This window comes from Anguilla anguilla, chromosome 6 (assembly GCF_013347855.1).
Source record: "Anguilla anguilla isolate fAngAng1 chromosome 6, fAngAng1.pri, whole genome shotgun sequence".
Taxonomy (NCBI): domain Eukaryota; kingdom Metazoa; phylum Chordata; class Actinopteri; order Anguilliformes; family Anguillidae; genus Anguilla; species Anguilla anguilla.
In genome coordinates, this window is record NC_049206.1 from 1,204,635 (window position 1) to 1,218,659 (window position 14,025).

The 14,025-nt window shown below is 44.2% G+C and overlaps 1 protein-coding gene across 1 annotated transcript; it reads right to left on the bottom strand.

Moving 5' to 3' along the window:
* Positions 1-1,772: 1,772 nt before the first annotated feature.
* LOC118229524 lies at positions 1,773-13,572 on the bottom strand. The gene is made up of 12 exons (XM_035421555.1): positions 12,912-13,572; positions 11,985-12,080; positions 11,669-11,899; positions 11,275-11,297; positions 10,754-10,872; positions 9,525-10,055; positions 5,091-5,530; positions 4,164-4,259; positions 3,848-4,078; positions 3,457-3,479; positions 2,945-3,063; positions 1,773-2,312 (listed from the first exon to the last, which is right to left on the bottom strand). The coding sequence occupies exons 1-12, from the start codon at positions 13,314-13,316 to the stop codon at positions 1,786-1,788; spliced, it is 2,841 nt and encodes a 946-aa protein (XP_035277446.1). The 5' UTR covers positions 13,317-13,572; the 3' UTR covers positions 1,773-1,785.
* Between the last annotated feature and the right edge of the window lie 453 nt (positions 13,573-14,025).

The following is a 14,025-nucleotide window of genomic DNA, read 5'->3' on the forward strand; positions in this document are numbered from 1 at the left end:
TCTCCCCATGTCCACGTGGCTTTCCTCCAGGTACTCTAGTTTCCTCCCACAATCCAAAGACATGCACGGGTAGTATAGTATGAGCAGTGTGAGTTTGTGTTGCAGTGATTAATGATGGGTAGTATGGTATGAGCAGTGTGTGTTTGTGTTGGGGTGATTAATGATGGGTAGTATGGTATGAGCAGTGTGTGTTTGTGTTGGGGTGATTAATGATGGGTAGTACGGTATGAGCAGTGTGTGTTGGTGTTGGGGTGTGTTGCAGTGATTAATGATGTGTAATATGGTATGATCAGTGTGTGTTGGGGTGTGCTGCAGTGATTAATGATGTGTAGTATGGTATGAGCAGTGTGTGTTGGTGTTGGGGTGATTAATCATGGGTAGTATGGTATGAGCAGTGTGTGTTGGTGTTGCAGTGATTAATGATGTGTAGTATGGTATGAGCAGTGTGTGTTGGTGTTGGGGTGTGTTGCAGTGATTAATGATGGGTAGTATGGTATGAGCAGTGTGTGTTGGTGTTGTTGTGTGTTGCAGTGATTAATGATGGGTAGTATGGTATGAGCAGTGTGTGTTGGTGTTGGGGTGTGTTGCAGTGATTAATGATGGGTAGTATGGAATGAGCAGTGTGTGTTGGTGTTGGGGTGTGTTGCAGTGATTAATGATGGGTAGTATGGAATAGGCAGTGTGTGTAGGTACTCAGGGTACTGTGGTTAACTGAAGCTCCTCTGGTATTCGATGGGTTTCACAAACCTGTCACATACCTGGAAGACACACTGATGACGGGTCAGGAAAAGAGCAACACTCTGGAGTGATTCCACTGGTGCGTTTATTACACTTCAACTGATTACACACAAACCGAACATACTTATAATACCATGATAAACCACAGTAATTAGTTGGCAATAACATTGTGAAGTTACAGAAAAAAATTTGACATTATGATTTAAAAATGAATGGAAAATATGTTCAAATAAGCGCAACATTTTATGATCCGTCCACATAAATTCTCAAAGATTTGGTACATTTGTGGAGTTTCTGGACGCCCCTTGGTTAGAAACTTACTGGAGCTGTGAAATTAGAGTGTTCTGATTTGCAGTTATCTCACTATGGTCGGCTGCTTGGCCACACGCTGATGAGTGGATTTGTTTATGTAGTGGAGATTTACTCCAGGACAGGGAATAACTAGCCTAGTAACATGACAACGTCATCTTCAGCGACTAAGAGGAGCTGACACCAAAAAACTGTGAGATGAACATCTCATCCTTCTTCCATGTAGATGAGATGAGGGAAGAATGGAGACAGTGGGAGCTGTTCTGATGTCTGTGAAGCTGCTGATTGTCAGTCACAGAAGCCACTGTGAAGGACACAGGTGCAGCCAAGCAGTCAGAACACCGAGAGTCTGTGTGGAAGCTGGCCTGGCTTCAGGACCGTCCCTACAAACCATGAAGAGCAGTCTAACTGATTCAAAGCTAAAGTTAGCCATCTCCACTGGATAACAGAACTCCTAAATATCCCATTCACAGAGCGGGATTTAAACAGTTCTATTTTAGACAGCTTCCTTAACAAAGTTAAACTGAAATATTTTATTGTCAGTGTTTCATTAGGAAATGGGAGTAACACATTACACATGCCCCATCAGGGCTGACTGGGGGGCGCCAAACAAAGGGAATAAATAAATGAATAAAATGCAATCGATGCCCCCCCCCAACCAAACACGGTCGCAGCAGCACCCATCCACCCTACCAAACTAGCCCCTATCCCACCCAGGCCCCCGCTCACCGCCCCTGCCTACAGTGAAATCCTGGGGGAAACACTGGACACCTTCAGTGGAGACGATGAAGCAGGATAGAAGAATGGAAACACTCTCTCAGTGAAGGAGTGTTTAAAAGTGTGGAGATGAGTGTTGTCTCTGGGGTCAGAGAATGACACCTCCCCCCTGTCCCAGTCCAGCTGCACTCTGACCCTCTGGGGTTCCCTCTGCACAGTGAGGGCTTTAGTTGGGGAGGTCAAGGCTTCATAACGTAGAAAGCACTGCCATATACACCATACTCCTCCTGCTGGGCTCCAATCCACAGCCCCTTTCCTGCTGATGGACTCTTTAGCCACACCCACCGCCCAGGCCTCACCCCCCACTTCTACATCCCAGCAGTGTCTCCCTGAGCTGAATCCCTCAGAGCCCAGCACACACTGCCCCCCATTAAATCTCTCTGGATTATCAGGAACCTGTTGACTCTCACCACTGCATCTCACACTGGTCAGATCCTCAGACAGTGAGAGTCTGGGATGTGCTGTGTTTGGGTTCAGAATCACAGGAGCTGAAGGGACAGAGAATGAGACGTCAGCAGAAGTGTAGTATAGGCGGTAGTGTAGTACATTGGGTAAGGAGTTGGTCTTGTAAACTAAATGCTGCAGTAACCTAAAAGTCACAGGTTTGATTCCAGGGTAGGACACTGCCGTTGTACCCTTGAGCAAGGTACTTAGCCTGCATTGCAGCTGTATAATTAGATACAATGTAAAAGTTGTCTAAGTTGCTCTGGATAAGAGCTTCTGCTAAATGTCTGTGAAGCAAAGAAGTGAAGTCAGCACTAATCTGCACAAAGAGAAACCGTCAGACACAATGGGCTCCTAATGATATAAACTGGGTTTCACACAAATAACCATTATAGTCTCAGATACGAGACTATAGAAATGACTAGATAAGAGGGAGCAAAGCCTGTCAGTGTTTGTGTAGCTCCTGTCCTTCCCCATAAATACAGTATCACTCTTAAAGCAACATTTTATTATGAGCATCAGTGACATTAAGGACTGGTGCTCAGTCTCTTCACTCCAGGGCTCTTACACAGATAGGACCAATATGACTCTGACTGGCTTTATCAGCATGTGGAAAGGATGCTGAAGATTCCCCCTGTACAGTGATAATGTGGAGCTCCCTGCCCCCAGTACTCACTGTATTGAACAGTCCCCAGCATCTTCTCCCACACTCTGTACTTCAGATTGCCCAGGTGCTTGGCCACATCAATCAGCGCTCCTGAGACCTTCTCTGGATCTGCTAGTGAGCACTGGGCTCTGCAACAATATTCAGGAGTCACTTGTGCTGTGGGCGTGGCTTCATTACCATAGAAGATTATCAGCAGCAACATAAGATTTTCATTCTATAAGAAAATGGCTCCATCCCTCCCAGCGTTCTGCCACACAGCCCCACTGGCTGCCAGATGTGAAGCAGCCCGACCCCACTGAGGGACACACACTCACAGGAGCGTGGGGGGTGGGGGGGATTTATATTAGAGGTAAATATTCATTTACCTTATCATTACTTTAGTATTGAAGTCATTGTTAATGCTGCAGTAATTCATATAGAGAGAGAAAGATTGCAAACACATTCCACAATACCTCACTGATAGAACATTATAGAGCTACTTTTGATATTTATCCTGATGACAGAAGATGCAGTTTGCTTACCTGTTTTGTGTGTCCTTGTAGCTCTGAAATAAGGAGAGTGACTTGTTATCACTGTAAACAAAACTGTAGATAAACCACAGTAATATCTGACTGTACCTTTCTGAACAAGCTTTAGACATGACACATGACACAGAAAAATAAACGTGCAGCTTTATCATAGTTAAATATGTCTACAGTGTGTGGATTTAGAATGATGAGAAACTTTAAATCACACTTTTCCTGCAAAAAGGAGACTGTAATTCTACTGCTTGATAAAGATTTGAAGAGATTTGATGATATTTGCAAGATTACATGAAAAGGTGGTTTAGAGAATATTATATTCCATAAATGAAGGTGTGAGAGCATTAACAGTAGTTTGTATAGAGTCCTTCCAAGAGTGAACTGGTCTTACCTGCAGGAATGAGACGTCTTCAGCCCCCAGTTCCTGTTCTATGGCTCTGATTTGTTCTGAAAGGGATGATATCTCTTCTGTCATCTTCTCAATCTTCTCCTTCATCATCTGACTCTTCTGCTTCTCTTCCTTCCTCAGTGTAGTGACTCTGGCTGTCTCTTCATCTTTTAGAAACTGCTGAAGCTTCTCAAACTCCATCTTTATCTGTCTTTCTGTGTGCTGGGCCTGGCTCTGTAATAAACATTATTCACCATCATTTCAGTACAATCACAAGCTGCATTTTCAGTATTGTGATTTAAAGGCCTCAGTACAGTACCTTGATGTGCTCTGCTGTTTGATCACAGACTAGTTTCACTGCATTAAAGGCTTTTAGCTTCTTCTGTAGTGGAGCCAGTGCAGTCCTGAGTTTCTCCTGGAAAGAAATGACAGACCACACTTTACTGAGGAAACAGTCACACATTAAACTTCACTGCCTACACAAACAGCACAAGAACCCCTGCTCAGACAGAGGGGAGCCAGAATGGAGACTCTGGCCACTGCTGGTGTAAAAACAATGTGTTCACTGCGACACATATCAGTGTATTGCTTCTCTGTCAGGACATGCCAGGTAAACAGGTATGCTTGTGCAAAATTGGAACACTAATATTCTGTTTGTATCGACAAAATTAAACTTTTAACATGAAAATGTCTCTGGTTTAATGTGCTGTATTTTTTGAGTTGCATTTGGCACATTAAGAGTGATCTGCCCTCTAAGGCCGCATTGTGTCAGGCACATATATCTGAGGCATGAACTTTGACCCCTACTGTCCCATGCTGAGCACTGCTCCCTAACACAGCTCTGAGAATGTCTCCACACTCCTGCCCCTCCCTCCTTTCTCTCTCTGTCAGTCATGTGACACGTAGTCAGGATCTCAAACTGCAGTCAGGCCTGAGAACTAAAATGGCTCCTTTATCAGATCATAACTCTTAAGATATGCACTTCATTATTCATTAGAAATTCAAAATTATGAAAAAATATTAAGATTGAATATTAATTATGTTTATGAAATTGTGTTTAAAGTTCAGTATGGCCTCAGTAGTTGACAGCAAAACAGAGCCCACCTTTTTAAAAATCTGAGTAATTGCAATCATCATGACTTTTTAAATGAAATTTCATTTCTAAATATAAATTTAATAAAATAAATGACTAAAGACTAAAATTCTTTAAAAAGTTAAAGACTAAATTATATTTTAAATCAGTTACCTTATAGTCTTCTGCTGCCTCCTGAATTGGTAGCAGTTCATGGTTTGCATGTTTTTTTGAAGTTTGGCAGATCACACAGACGGGTATTTGATCCACCAAACAGAAGAGTTTGAGTTTCTCACTGTGCAGACTGCAGAGCACTTCAGATCCTGCTTTTTCTCTCTGACTTCTCTCCTTTAAGAACGCCTCACAGGCATTCCTCAAAGACAGGTTAAAGGGCTGATCCATAGAAGATCTTCTCCTGCACACTGGGCACTCCCGAGATCCCTTCTGTTCCCAGTACTTCTGCAGACAGGCCTTACAGAAGCTGTGACTGCAACTCAGGAGAACAGGATCCTTGAAGATTTCAGAGCACACAGGACATGAGAGCTCCTCTTCCAGGGGAGAAGATCCAGACGCCATTCTGTCTGTTCTGAGCTTAGTAATGGCTTCTGCTAAATCTGCAGTTTAGTTTCACTTTTACTTATTGCTGTTATGCAAAAACTGCAGATTAAAAAAGAATTTAATTTAGTCCCATCTCCGTTTTTCCCTGCCTGTTTTTATTCCTCAGGCAAAATCTTTAAAAATTCCTAAATTTCTGAGAAATATACATTGAAATCATATCATTAGATCCCCAGCGTAAGTAATGTGCCTGTGTGTGAGATACCGTACTTCCCTCTTCCTGTTAGACACGCCTGATTGTCAGAGACAGCACATCCTGCAGGGGGCAGCATTGTACCACTGAGGTTTGAGTGGCTGATCTGCCAGCAGTTTTAGACCAGCCCTGTTCTTCAGGTTCGTTTTTATGTTGCATTCATTTCAACTCAAAGTCTTATTTAAAATCTGTTTTGATATCAATGCTAATAGTATAATCTTTTAGATATTTATATAAAAAGGTAAAAACAAAAAAAATCAATCCATCCTTCCATTACCTAACCCACATATTCCTGGTTGGGATCGCAGGAGGTGCTGGAGCCTATCCCAGCATGCATTGGGCGAGAGGCAGGAATACACCCCCGTCAGTTTGCCAGCCCATCACAGGGCACACACACCATTCACTAATGCACTCATACCTGAGGGGAAATTTAGGTTCTCCCGATAACCTCGGCTGCATGTGTTTGGACTGTGGAAGCAAACGCACACAGGCACGGGGAGAACATGCCTGAACAAGTTCTACCCACTGCACCACCGTGCCGTCCTTAATAAACATAATGAGAAATCAAGAGGGTTTCCCAGGAAGGTTTTACCTGATTCAGACACATTTGTTCTCTGGGGTTAAAGTCATCGTTCGGCTCGTTGGACTGTTCAGGTTTGGGTGAGAGAGGAAATTACATTACATTACAGGCATTTAGCAGACGCTCTTATCCAGAGCGACTTACACAACTTTTTACATGGCATTTTACATTGTATCCATTTATACAGCTGGATATATACTGAAGCAATGCAGGTTAAGTACCTTGCTCAAGGGTACAACGGCAGTGTCCTTACCCGGGAATCAAACCTGCGACCTTTCGGTTACAAGCGCAGTTCCTTACCCACTGTGCCGCACTCCGTCCGGAAATGAGAACAGACTGAAACCCGGTCTCACAGACCAGACAAGCGATCAGCCATGCTGGTGATTCCTCAGCTGATGTGTTCACTGCTAAACATTCTTATGAACCTTCATCTAAACAAGTTAGGTTGATTGAGCACACATTCCTCTTTTCCCCCCTCCCCCTAACCTGCTAGTCATTGGATTGAGGGAGGTAAATAACCTGGCTTGTGTGTGTAAATACCCTGATGCCCTCCAAAGCACATTTATTATTTTATTTATATTTTTGGGTATTTGCATTTGGATCACCTGGTCCACCTATGAAAGGGCTATAGTCATTGGCTAACAGACAGTATGATGACACCCAGGCAGGGTTCTAATGCAGTGTGCAGTTCATATCTGGATATTCATCTCAGGAGCACTATGACAGCAACTACAGCTGGAGACAACATTCGCCGTTCTGCCTACATTAACACAAAAACATGAGTTTGAGGAGTAAAAATAGTCTTAGACTTTCCTCATGACTAAGCAAAACTCTTTCTTTGGAATATTACTCCCATCTTTAGCGCCTACTTCACTTGCACTAAAAGACTAAAAGCATTAGGCTACCAGTGGTGTTAAAAAATTAAGCTAGATAAGATTTCACTCAATTTAACTACCAGGTTTTCAGTCAAAAACAAAGCACAACTCATTCAACAGCTAGAGATCTCAATGAGCTGCTAATTGGTAGAATCAAATGTGCCAAAACAGGGTTGAAATGAAAACCAACAAGATGGTAATCACCACCCTGCTTAAGACCCGACCACCTGTCACTGATGATGATGATGATGATGATGATGATGATGGTTTATTGGGGGGGTGTCACTTCCCTGTTGATAATAAAGGGTTCAATACTTCTAGGGTGTGTCCTTTTCAGAGTTTATTCTCTACTCTGTTCAGGGAGGGGGTGTTTGTCGTTGCTCAGTAACGAGGACCGAGAGGCTCCGTTGTGTCTGTGTGGAGTTTAAAGGAAAGCAGCGCACAGCAGACAGACAGAGAGCTGAGGGGAGCAGACTGGGGGGGGGGGGGGGGGGGCGGGACAGTGAATATAAAGATCCCGCTGAGGGGGGAGGATCGTGCGCTTGGACTCACACACACAGACACTCACACACAGGCCAGCGTGGGGCCCCATAGGGCCCAGAGCCCCCAGGGGCCCCAGTGCTCTCACACTCACACACAGGCCAGCGTGGGGCCCCATAGGGCCCAGAGCCCCCAGGAGCCCCAGTGCTCTCTCACACTCACACACAGGCCAGTGTGGGGCCCCATAGGGGCCCAGAGCCCCCAGGAGCCCCAGTGCTCTCTCACACTCACACACAGGCCAGCGTGGGGCCCCATAGGGGCCCAGAGCCCCCAGGGGCCCCAGTGCTCTCTCACACTCACACACAGCCCAGCATGGGGCCCCATAGGGCCCAGAGCCCACAGGAGCCCCAGTGCTCTCTCTCACTCACACACAGGCCAGGGTGGGGCCCCATAGGGCCCAGAGCCCCCAGGAGACGCAGTGCTCTCTCACACTCACACACAGGCCAGGGTGGGGCCCCATAGGGCCCAGAGCCCACAGGAGCCCCAGTGCTCTCTCACTCACACACAGGCCAGCGTGGGGCCCCATAGGGGCCCAGAGCCCCCAGGAGCCCCAGTGCTCTCTCTCACTCACACACCTGGCTTCACCCAACACCTCAGCACTGCTTCAGGCGCCCTCTTGTGGAGGTTAACTGATTACACACAAACCAACGTACTTACAGTATCACTATATACCACAGCAATTCGTTGGAAATAACATTGTACAGGTTACATGAAAAGATTTGACATTATGATTCAAAAATCAAAGGAAAATTAGTTCACATTAGCACAACATTTTATGATCCGTTCTAAGAAATTCTCAATGATTCAGTACATTTGTGGAGTATTCCTCAGAGACAGGTTATCGGGAGGTAGTTCCTTTGAAGATCTTCTCCTGCAAACTGGGCACTCCCAAGATCCCTTCTGTTCCCAGTACTGCTGCAGACAGGCCTTACAGAAGCTGTGACTGCAACTCATGACATGTTTTGATATTATGATTTCAAAATCAACTGTAAATGTGTTCATATAAGTGCACCATTTTATGATCCGTCCACATAAATTCTCGAAGATTCAACACATTTGTGGAGTTTCTGGACGCCCCTTGGTTAGAAACTTACTGGAGCTGTGAAATTAGAGTGTTCTGATTTGCGGTTATCTCACTATGGTTGGCAGCTTGGCCATGCGCTGATGAGTGGATTTGTTTATGTAGTGGAGGTTTACTCCAGGAAAGGGAATATCGAGCCTAGTAACATGACAACGTCCTCTTCAGCGACTAAGAGGATCAAACACCAAAAAAGTGTGAGATGAGCATCTCATCCTTCTTCCATGAAGATGAGATGAGGGAAGAATGGAGACAGTGGGAACTGTTCTGATGTCTGTGAAGCTGCTGATTGTCAGTCACAGAAGCCGCTGTGAAGGACACAGGTGCAGCCAAGCAGTCAGAACACCGGGAGTCTGTGTGGAAGCTGGCCTGGCTTCAGGACCGTCCCTACAAACCATGGACAGCAGCCTAACTGATTCAAAGCTAAAGTTAGCCATCTCCACTGGATAACAGAACTCCTAAATATCCCATTCACAGAGCGGGATTTAAACAACTCTATTTCAGACAGCTTCCTTAAAAAGTTAAACTGATATATTTTATTGTCTTTTGCATCCTTTTTTCAGTGTTTCATTAGGAAATGGGCGCCAAACTAAGGGAATAAATAAATGAATAAAATGCAATTGATGCCACCCCCCCCAACCAAACACGATCGCAGCAGCACCCATCCACCCCACCAAACTAGCCCCCCCCCCCTCCCAACCAGGCCCCCGCTCACCCCCCCCTGCCTACAATAAAATCCTGGGGGAAACACTGGACACCTTCAGTGGATCGGTACACATAAAATCAAGCCAGAAGAATGGAAACACTCTCTCAGTGAAGGAGTGTTTAAAAGTGTAGAGAGGAGTGTTGTCACTGGGGTCAGAGAATGACACCTCCCCCCTGTCCCAGTCCAGCTGCACTCTGACCCTCCGGGGATTCCTCTGCACAGTGAGGGGTGTAGGTGGGAAGGTCAGGGCTGCATAATGCTGAAAGCGCCGCCATATACCCCACACTCCTCTTGCTGGGCTCAGATCCACAGCCCCTTTCCTGCTGATGGACTCTTTAGCAACACCCACCACCCAGTCATCATCCCCCACCTCTACATCCCAGCAGTGTCTCCCTGAGCTGAATCCCTCAGATCCCAGCACATACCACCTCCCATCAAATCTCTCTGGATTATCAGGAACCTGCTGTCTCTCATCACTGCGTCCCACACCGGTCAGATCCTCAGACAGTGAGAGGTCGGGATGTGCTGTGTTTGGGTCCAGAGTCACAGGAGCTGAAGGGACAGAGAATGAGACGTCAGCAGAAGTGTAGTACAGGCGGTAGTGTAGTACATTGGGTAAGGTGTTGGTCTTGTAAACTAAATGGTGCAGTAACCTAAAAGTCACAGGTTAGATTCCCCGGTAGGACACTGCCGTTGTACCCTTGAGCAAGGTACTTAACCTGCATTGCTTCAGCATATATCCAGTTGTATCATTGGATACAATGTAAATGAGTTGTAAACAACTGTGTAAGTTACTCTGGATAAGAGCTTCTGCTAAATGCATGTAAAGTGAAGAAGTGAAGTCAGCACTAATCTTCACAAAGGAAACTGTCAGGTACAATGGGCTCCTAATGATATAAACTGGGTTTCACTAAACTAACCATTATAGCCTCAGATACATGTGTGAGGGAAGCACCAGAACTAAAAGCTAAAACTATTTAATGTCACACATTGAATAATCTTTGTTCGAGGGAGCAAAGCCTGTTTTTGTGCAGCTCCTGTCCTTCCCCTTAAATACAGTATCACTCTTAAAGCAGCATTTTATTATGAGCATCAGTGAGATTAAGGACTGGTGCTCAGTCTCTTCACTCCAGGGCTCTTACACAGACAGAAACAATATGACTCTGACTGGCTTTATCAGCTTGTGGAAAGGATGCTGAAGATTCCCCCTGTACAGTGCTAATGTGGAGCTCCCTGCCTCCAGTACTCACTGTATTGAACAGTCCCCAGCATCTTCTCCCACACTCTGTACTTCAGATTGCCCAGGTGCTTGGCCACATCAATCAGCGCTCCTGAGACCTTCTCTGGATCCGCCAGTGTGCACTGGGCTCTGCAATAATATTCAGGAGTCACTTGTGCTGTGGGGGTGGCTTCATTACCATAGAAGATTATCATCAGCAACATCAGATCTTCATTCTATAAGAAAATTGTTCCATCCCTCCCAGCGTTCTACCACACATCCCCACTGGCTGCCAGATATGAAGCAGCCCGACCCCACTGAGGAACACACTCACAGGAGAAGGGGGGATTTATATTACAGGTAAAAATTAATTTAATTACTTTAGTATTTAAAAAAAACTTCCCTCTATATATAGTCATTATTCATTCTGCAGTAATTATTGTAGAGAGAAACATTTCAAACACATTCTGCAGTACCTCACTGATAGAACACTACAGGGCTAATAACCTACTCTGATATTTAACCTGATGACAGAGGATGGAGTTTGCTTACCTGTTTTGTGTGTCCTTGTAGCTCTAAAATAAGAGAGTGAATTATTATCATTGTAGCCAATTCTGAAGATTAAACACAGTAATATCTGACTGTACATTTCTGAACAAGCTTTAGATATGACACATGACACAGAAAAATAAACGTGCAGCTTTATCATAGTTAAATATGTGTACAGTGTGTGGATTTAGAATGATGAGAAACTTTAAATCACACTTTTCCTGCAAAAATGAGACTGTAATTCTACTGCTTGATAAAGATTTGAAGAGATTTGATGATATTTGCAAGATTACATGAAAAGGTGGTTTAGAGAATATTATATTCCATAAATGAAGGTGTGAGAGCATTAACAGCAGTTTGTATAGAGTCCTGCACACACAGAGTGAACAGGTCTTACCTGCAGGAATGAGACGTCTTCAGCTCCCAGCTCCTGTTCAATGGCTCGGATTTGTTCTGAAAGCGATGATATCTCTTCTGTCATCTTCTCAATCTTCTCCGTCATCATCTGACTCTTCTGCTCCTCTTCCTCCCTCAGTGCAGCGACTCTGGCTGTCTCTTCATCTTTTAGGAACTGCTGAAGTTTCTCAAACTCCATCTTTATCTGTCTCTCTGTGTGCTGGGCTTGGCTCTGGAATAAATATTATTCACCATCATTTCAGCACAGTCCAGTTCTGCATTTTCAACACTGTGATTTGAAGGCCTCAGTACAGTACCTTGATGTGCTCTGCTGTTTGATCACAAACTAGTTTCACTGCATTAAAGGATTTTAGCTTCTCCTGCAGTGGAGCCAGTGCAGTCCTGAGTTTCTCCTGGAAAGAAATGACAGAGTCCACACTTTACTGAGGAAACAGATCAACAGTAAACTTCACTGCCTACACAGACAACACAAGAGCCCCTGCTCAGACAGAGGGGAGCCAGAATGGAGACTCTGGCCACTGCTGGTGTAAAAACAATGTGTTCACTGACACATATCAGTGTATTGCTTCTCTGTCAGGACATGCCAGGTAAACAGGTATGCTTGTGCAAAATTGGAACACTAATATTCTGTTTGTATCGGCAAAATTAAACTTTTAACATGAAAATGTATCTGGTTTAATGTGCCGTATTTTTTGAGTTACATTTGGCACATTAAGAGTGATCTGCCCTCTAAGGCCGCATTGTGTCAGGCACATATAGCTGAGCCATGAACTTTGACCCCTACTGTCCCATGCTGAGCACTGCTCCCTAACACAGCTCTGAGAATGTCTCCACACTCCTGCCCCTCCCTCCTGTCTCTCTCTGTCAGTCATGTGACACGTAGTCAGGATCTCAAACTGCATTCAGGCCTGAGAACCAAAATGGCTCCTTTCTCAGATCATAACTCTTAAGATATGCACTTCATTATTCATTAGAAATTCAAAATTATGAAAAAATATTAAGATTTAATATTAATTATGTTTATGAAATTATGTTTAAAGTTCAGTATGGCCTCAGTAGTTGACAGCAAAACAAAGCCCACCTTTTTAAAAATCTGATTAATTGCAATCATCATGACTTTTTAAATGATATTTAATTTCTAAATATCAATTTAATAAAATAAATGACTAAAGACTAACATTTTTTAAAAAGTTAAAGACTAAATTATATTTTAAATCAGTTACCTTATACTCTTCTGCAGCCTCTTGAACTGGTCGCATTTTGTGGTTTTCATGTTTTTTTGAAGTTTGGCAGATAACACAGACGGGTATTTGATCCACCAAACAGAAGAGCTTGAGTTTCTCACTGTGCAGACTGCAGAGCACTTCAGATCCTGCTTTAGCTCTCTGACTTCTCTCCTTTAAGAACGCCTCACAGGTATTCCTCAAAGATAGACTGATGGGAGGTAGTTCCCTTGAAGATCTTCTCCTACACACTGGACACTCCCGAGATCTCTTCTGTTTCCAGTACTGCTGCAGACAGGCCTTACAGAAGCTGTGACTGCAACTCAGGAGAACAGGATCCCTGAAGATTTCAGAGCACACAGGACATGAGAGCTCCTCTTCCAGGAGAGAATATCCAGACGCCATTCTGTCTCGGTCTGTTCTGAGCTCAGTAAAGGCTTCTGCTAAATCTGCAGTTTAGTTTCACTTTTACTTATTGCTGTTATGCAAAAACTGCAGATTAAAAAAGAATTTAATTTAGTCCCAAATCTCTGTTTTTCCCTGCCTGTTTTTATTCCTCAGAGAAAATCTTTAGAAATTCCTAAATTTCAGAGAAATATACATTGAAATCATATCATTAGATCCCCAGCGTAAGTAATGCGCCTGTGTGAGAGAAACTGTACTTCCCTCTTCCTGTTAGACACGCCTGATTGTCAGAGACAGCACATCCTGCAGGGGGCAGCATTGTACCACTGAGGTTTGAGTGGCTGATCTGCCAGCAGTTTTAGATCAGCCCTGTTCTTCAGGTTCGTTTTTATGTTGCATTCATTTCAACTCAAAGTCTTATTTAAAATCTGTTCTGATATCAATGCTAATAGTATAATCTTTTAGATTTTTATGTAAAAAGGTAAAAACAAAAAAAATCAATCCATCCTTCCATTATCTAACCCACTTATTCCTGGTTGGGATCGCAGGAGGTGCTGGAGCCTATCCCAGCATGCACTGGGCGAGAGGCAGGAATACACTCCCGTCAGTTTGCCAGCCCATCACAGGGCACACACACCATTCACTAACGCACTCATACCTGAGGGGAAATTTAGATTCTCCCGTTAACCTCGGCTGCGTGTGTTTGGAC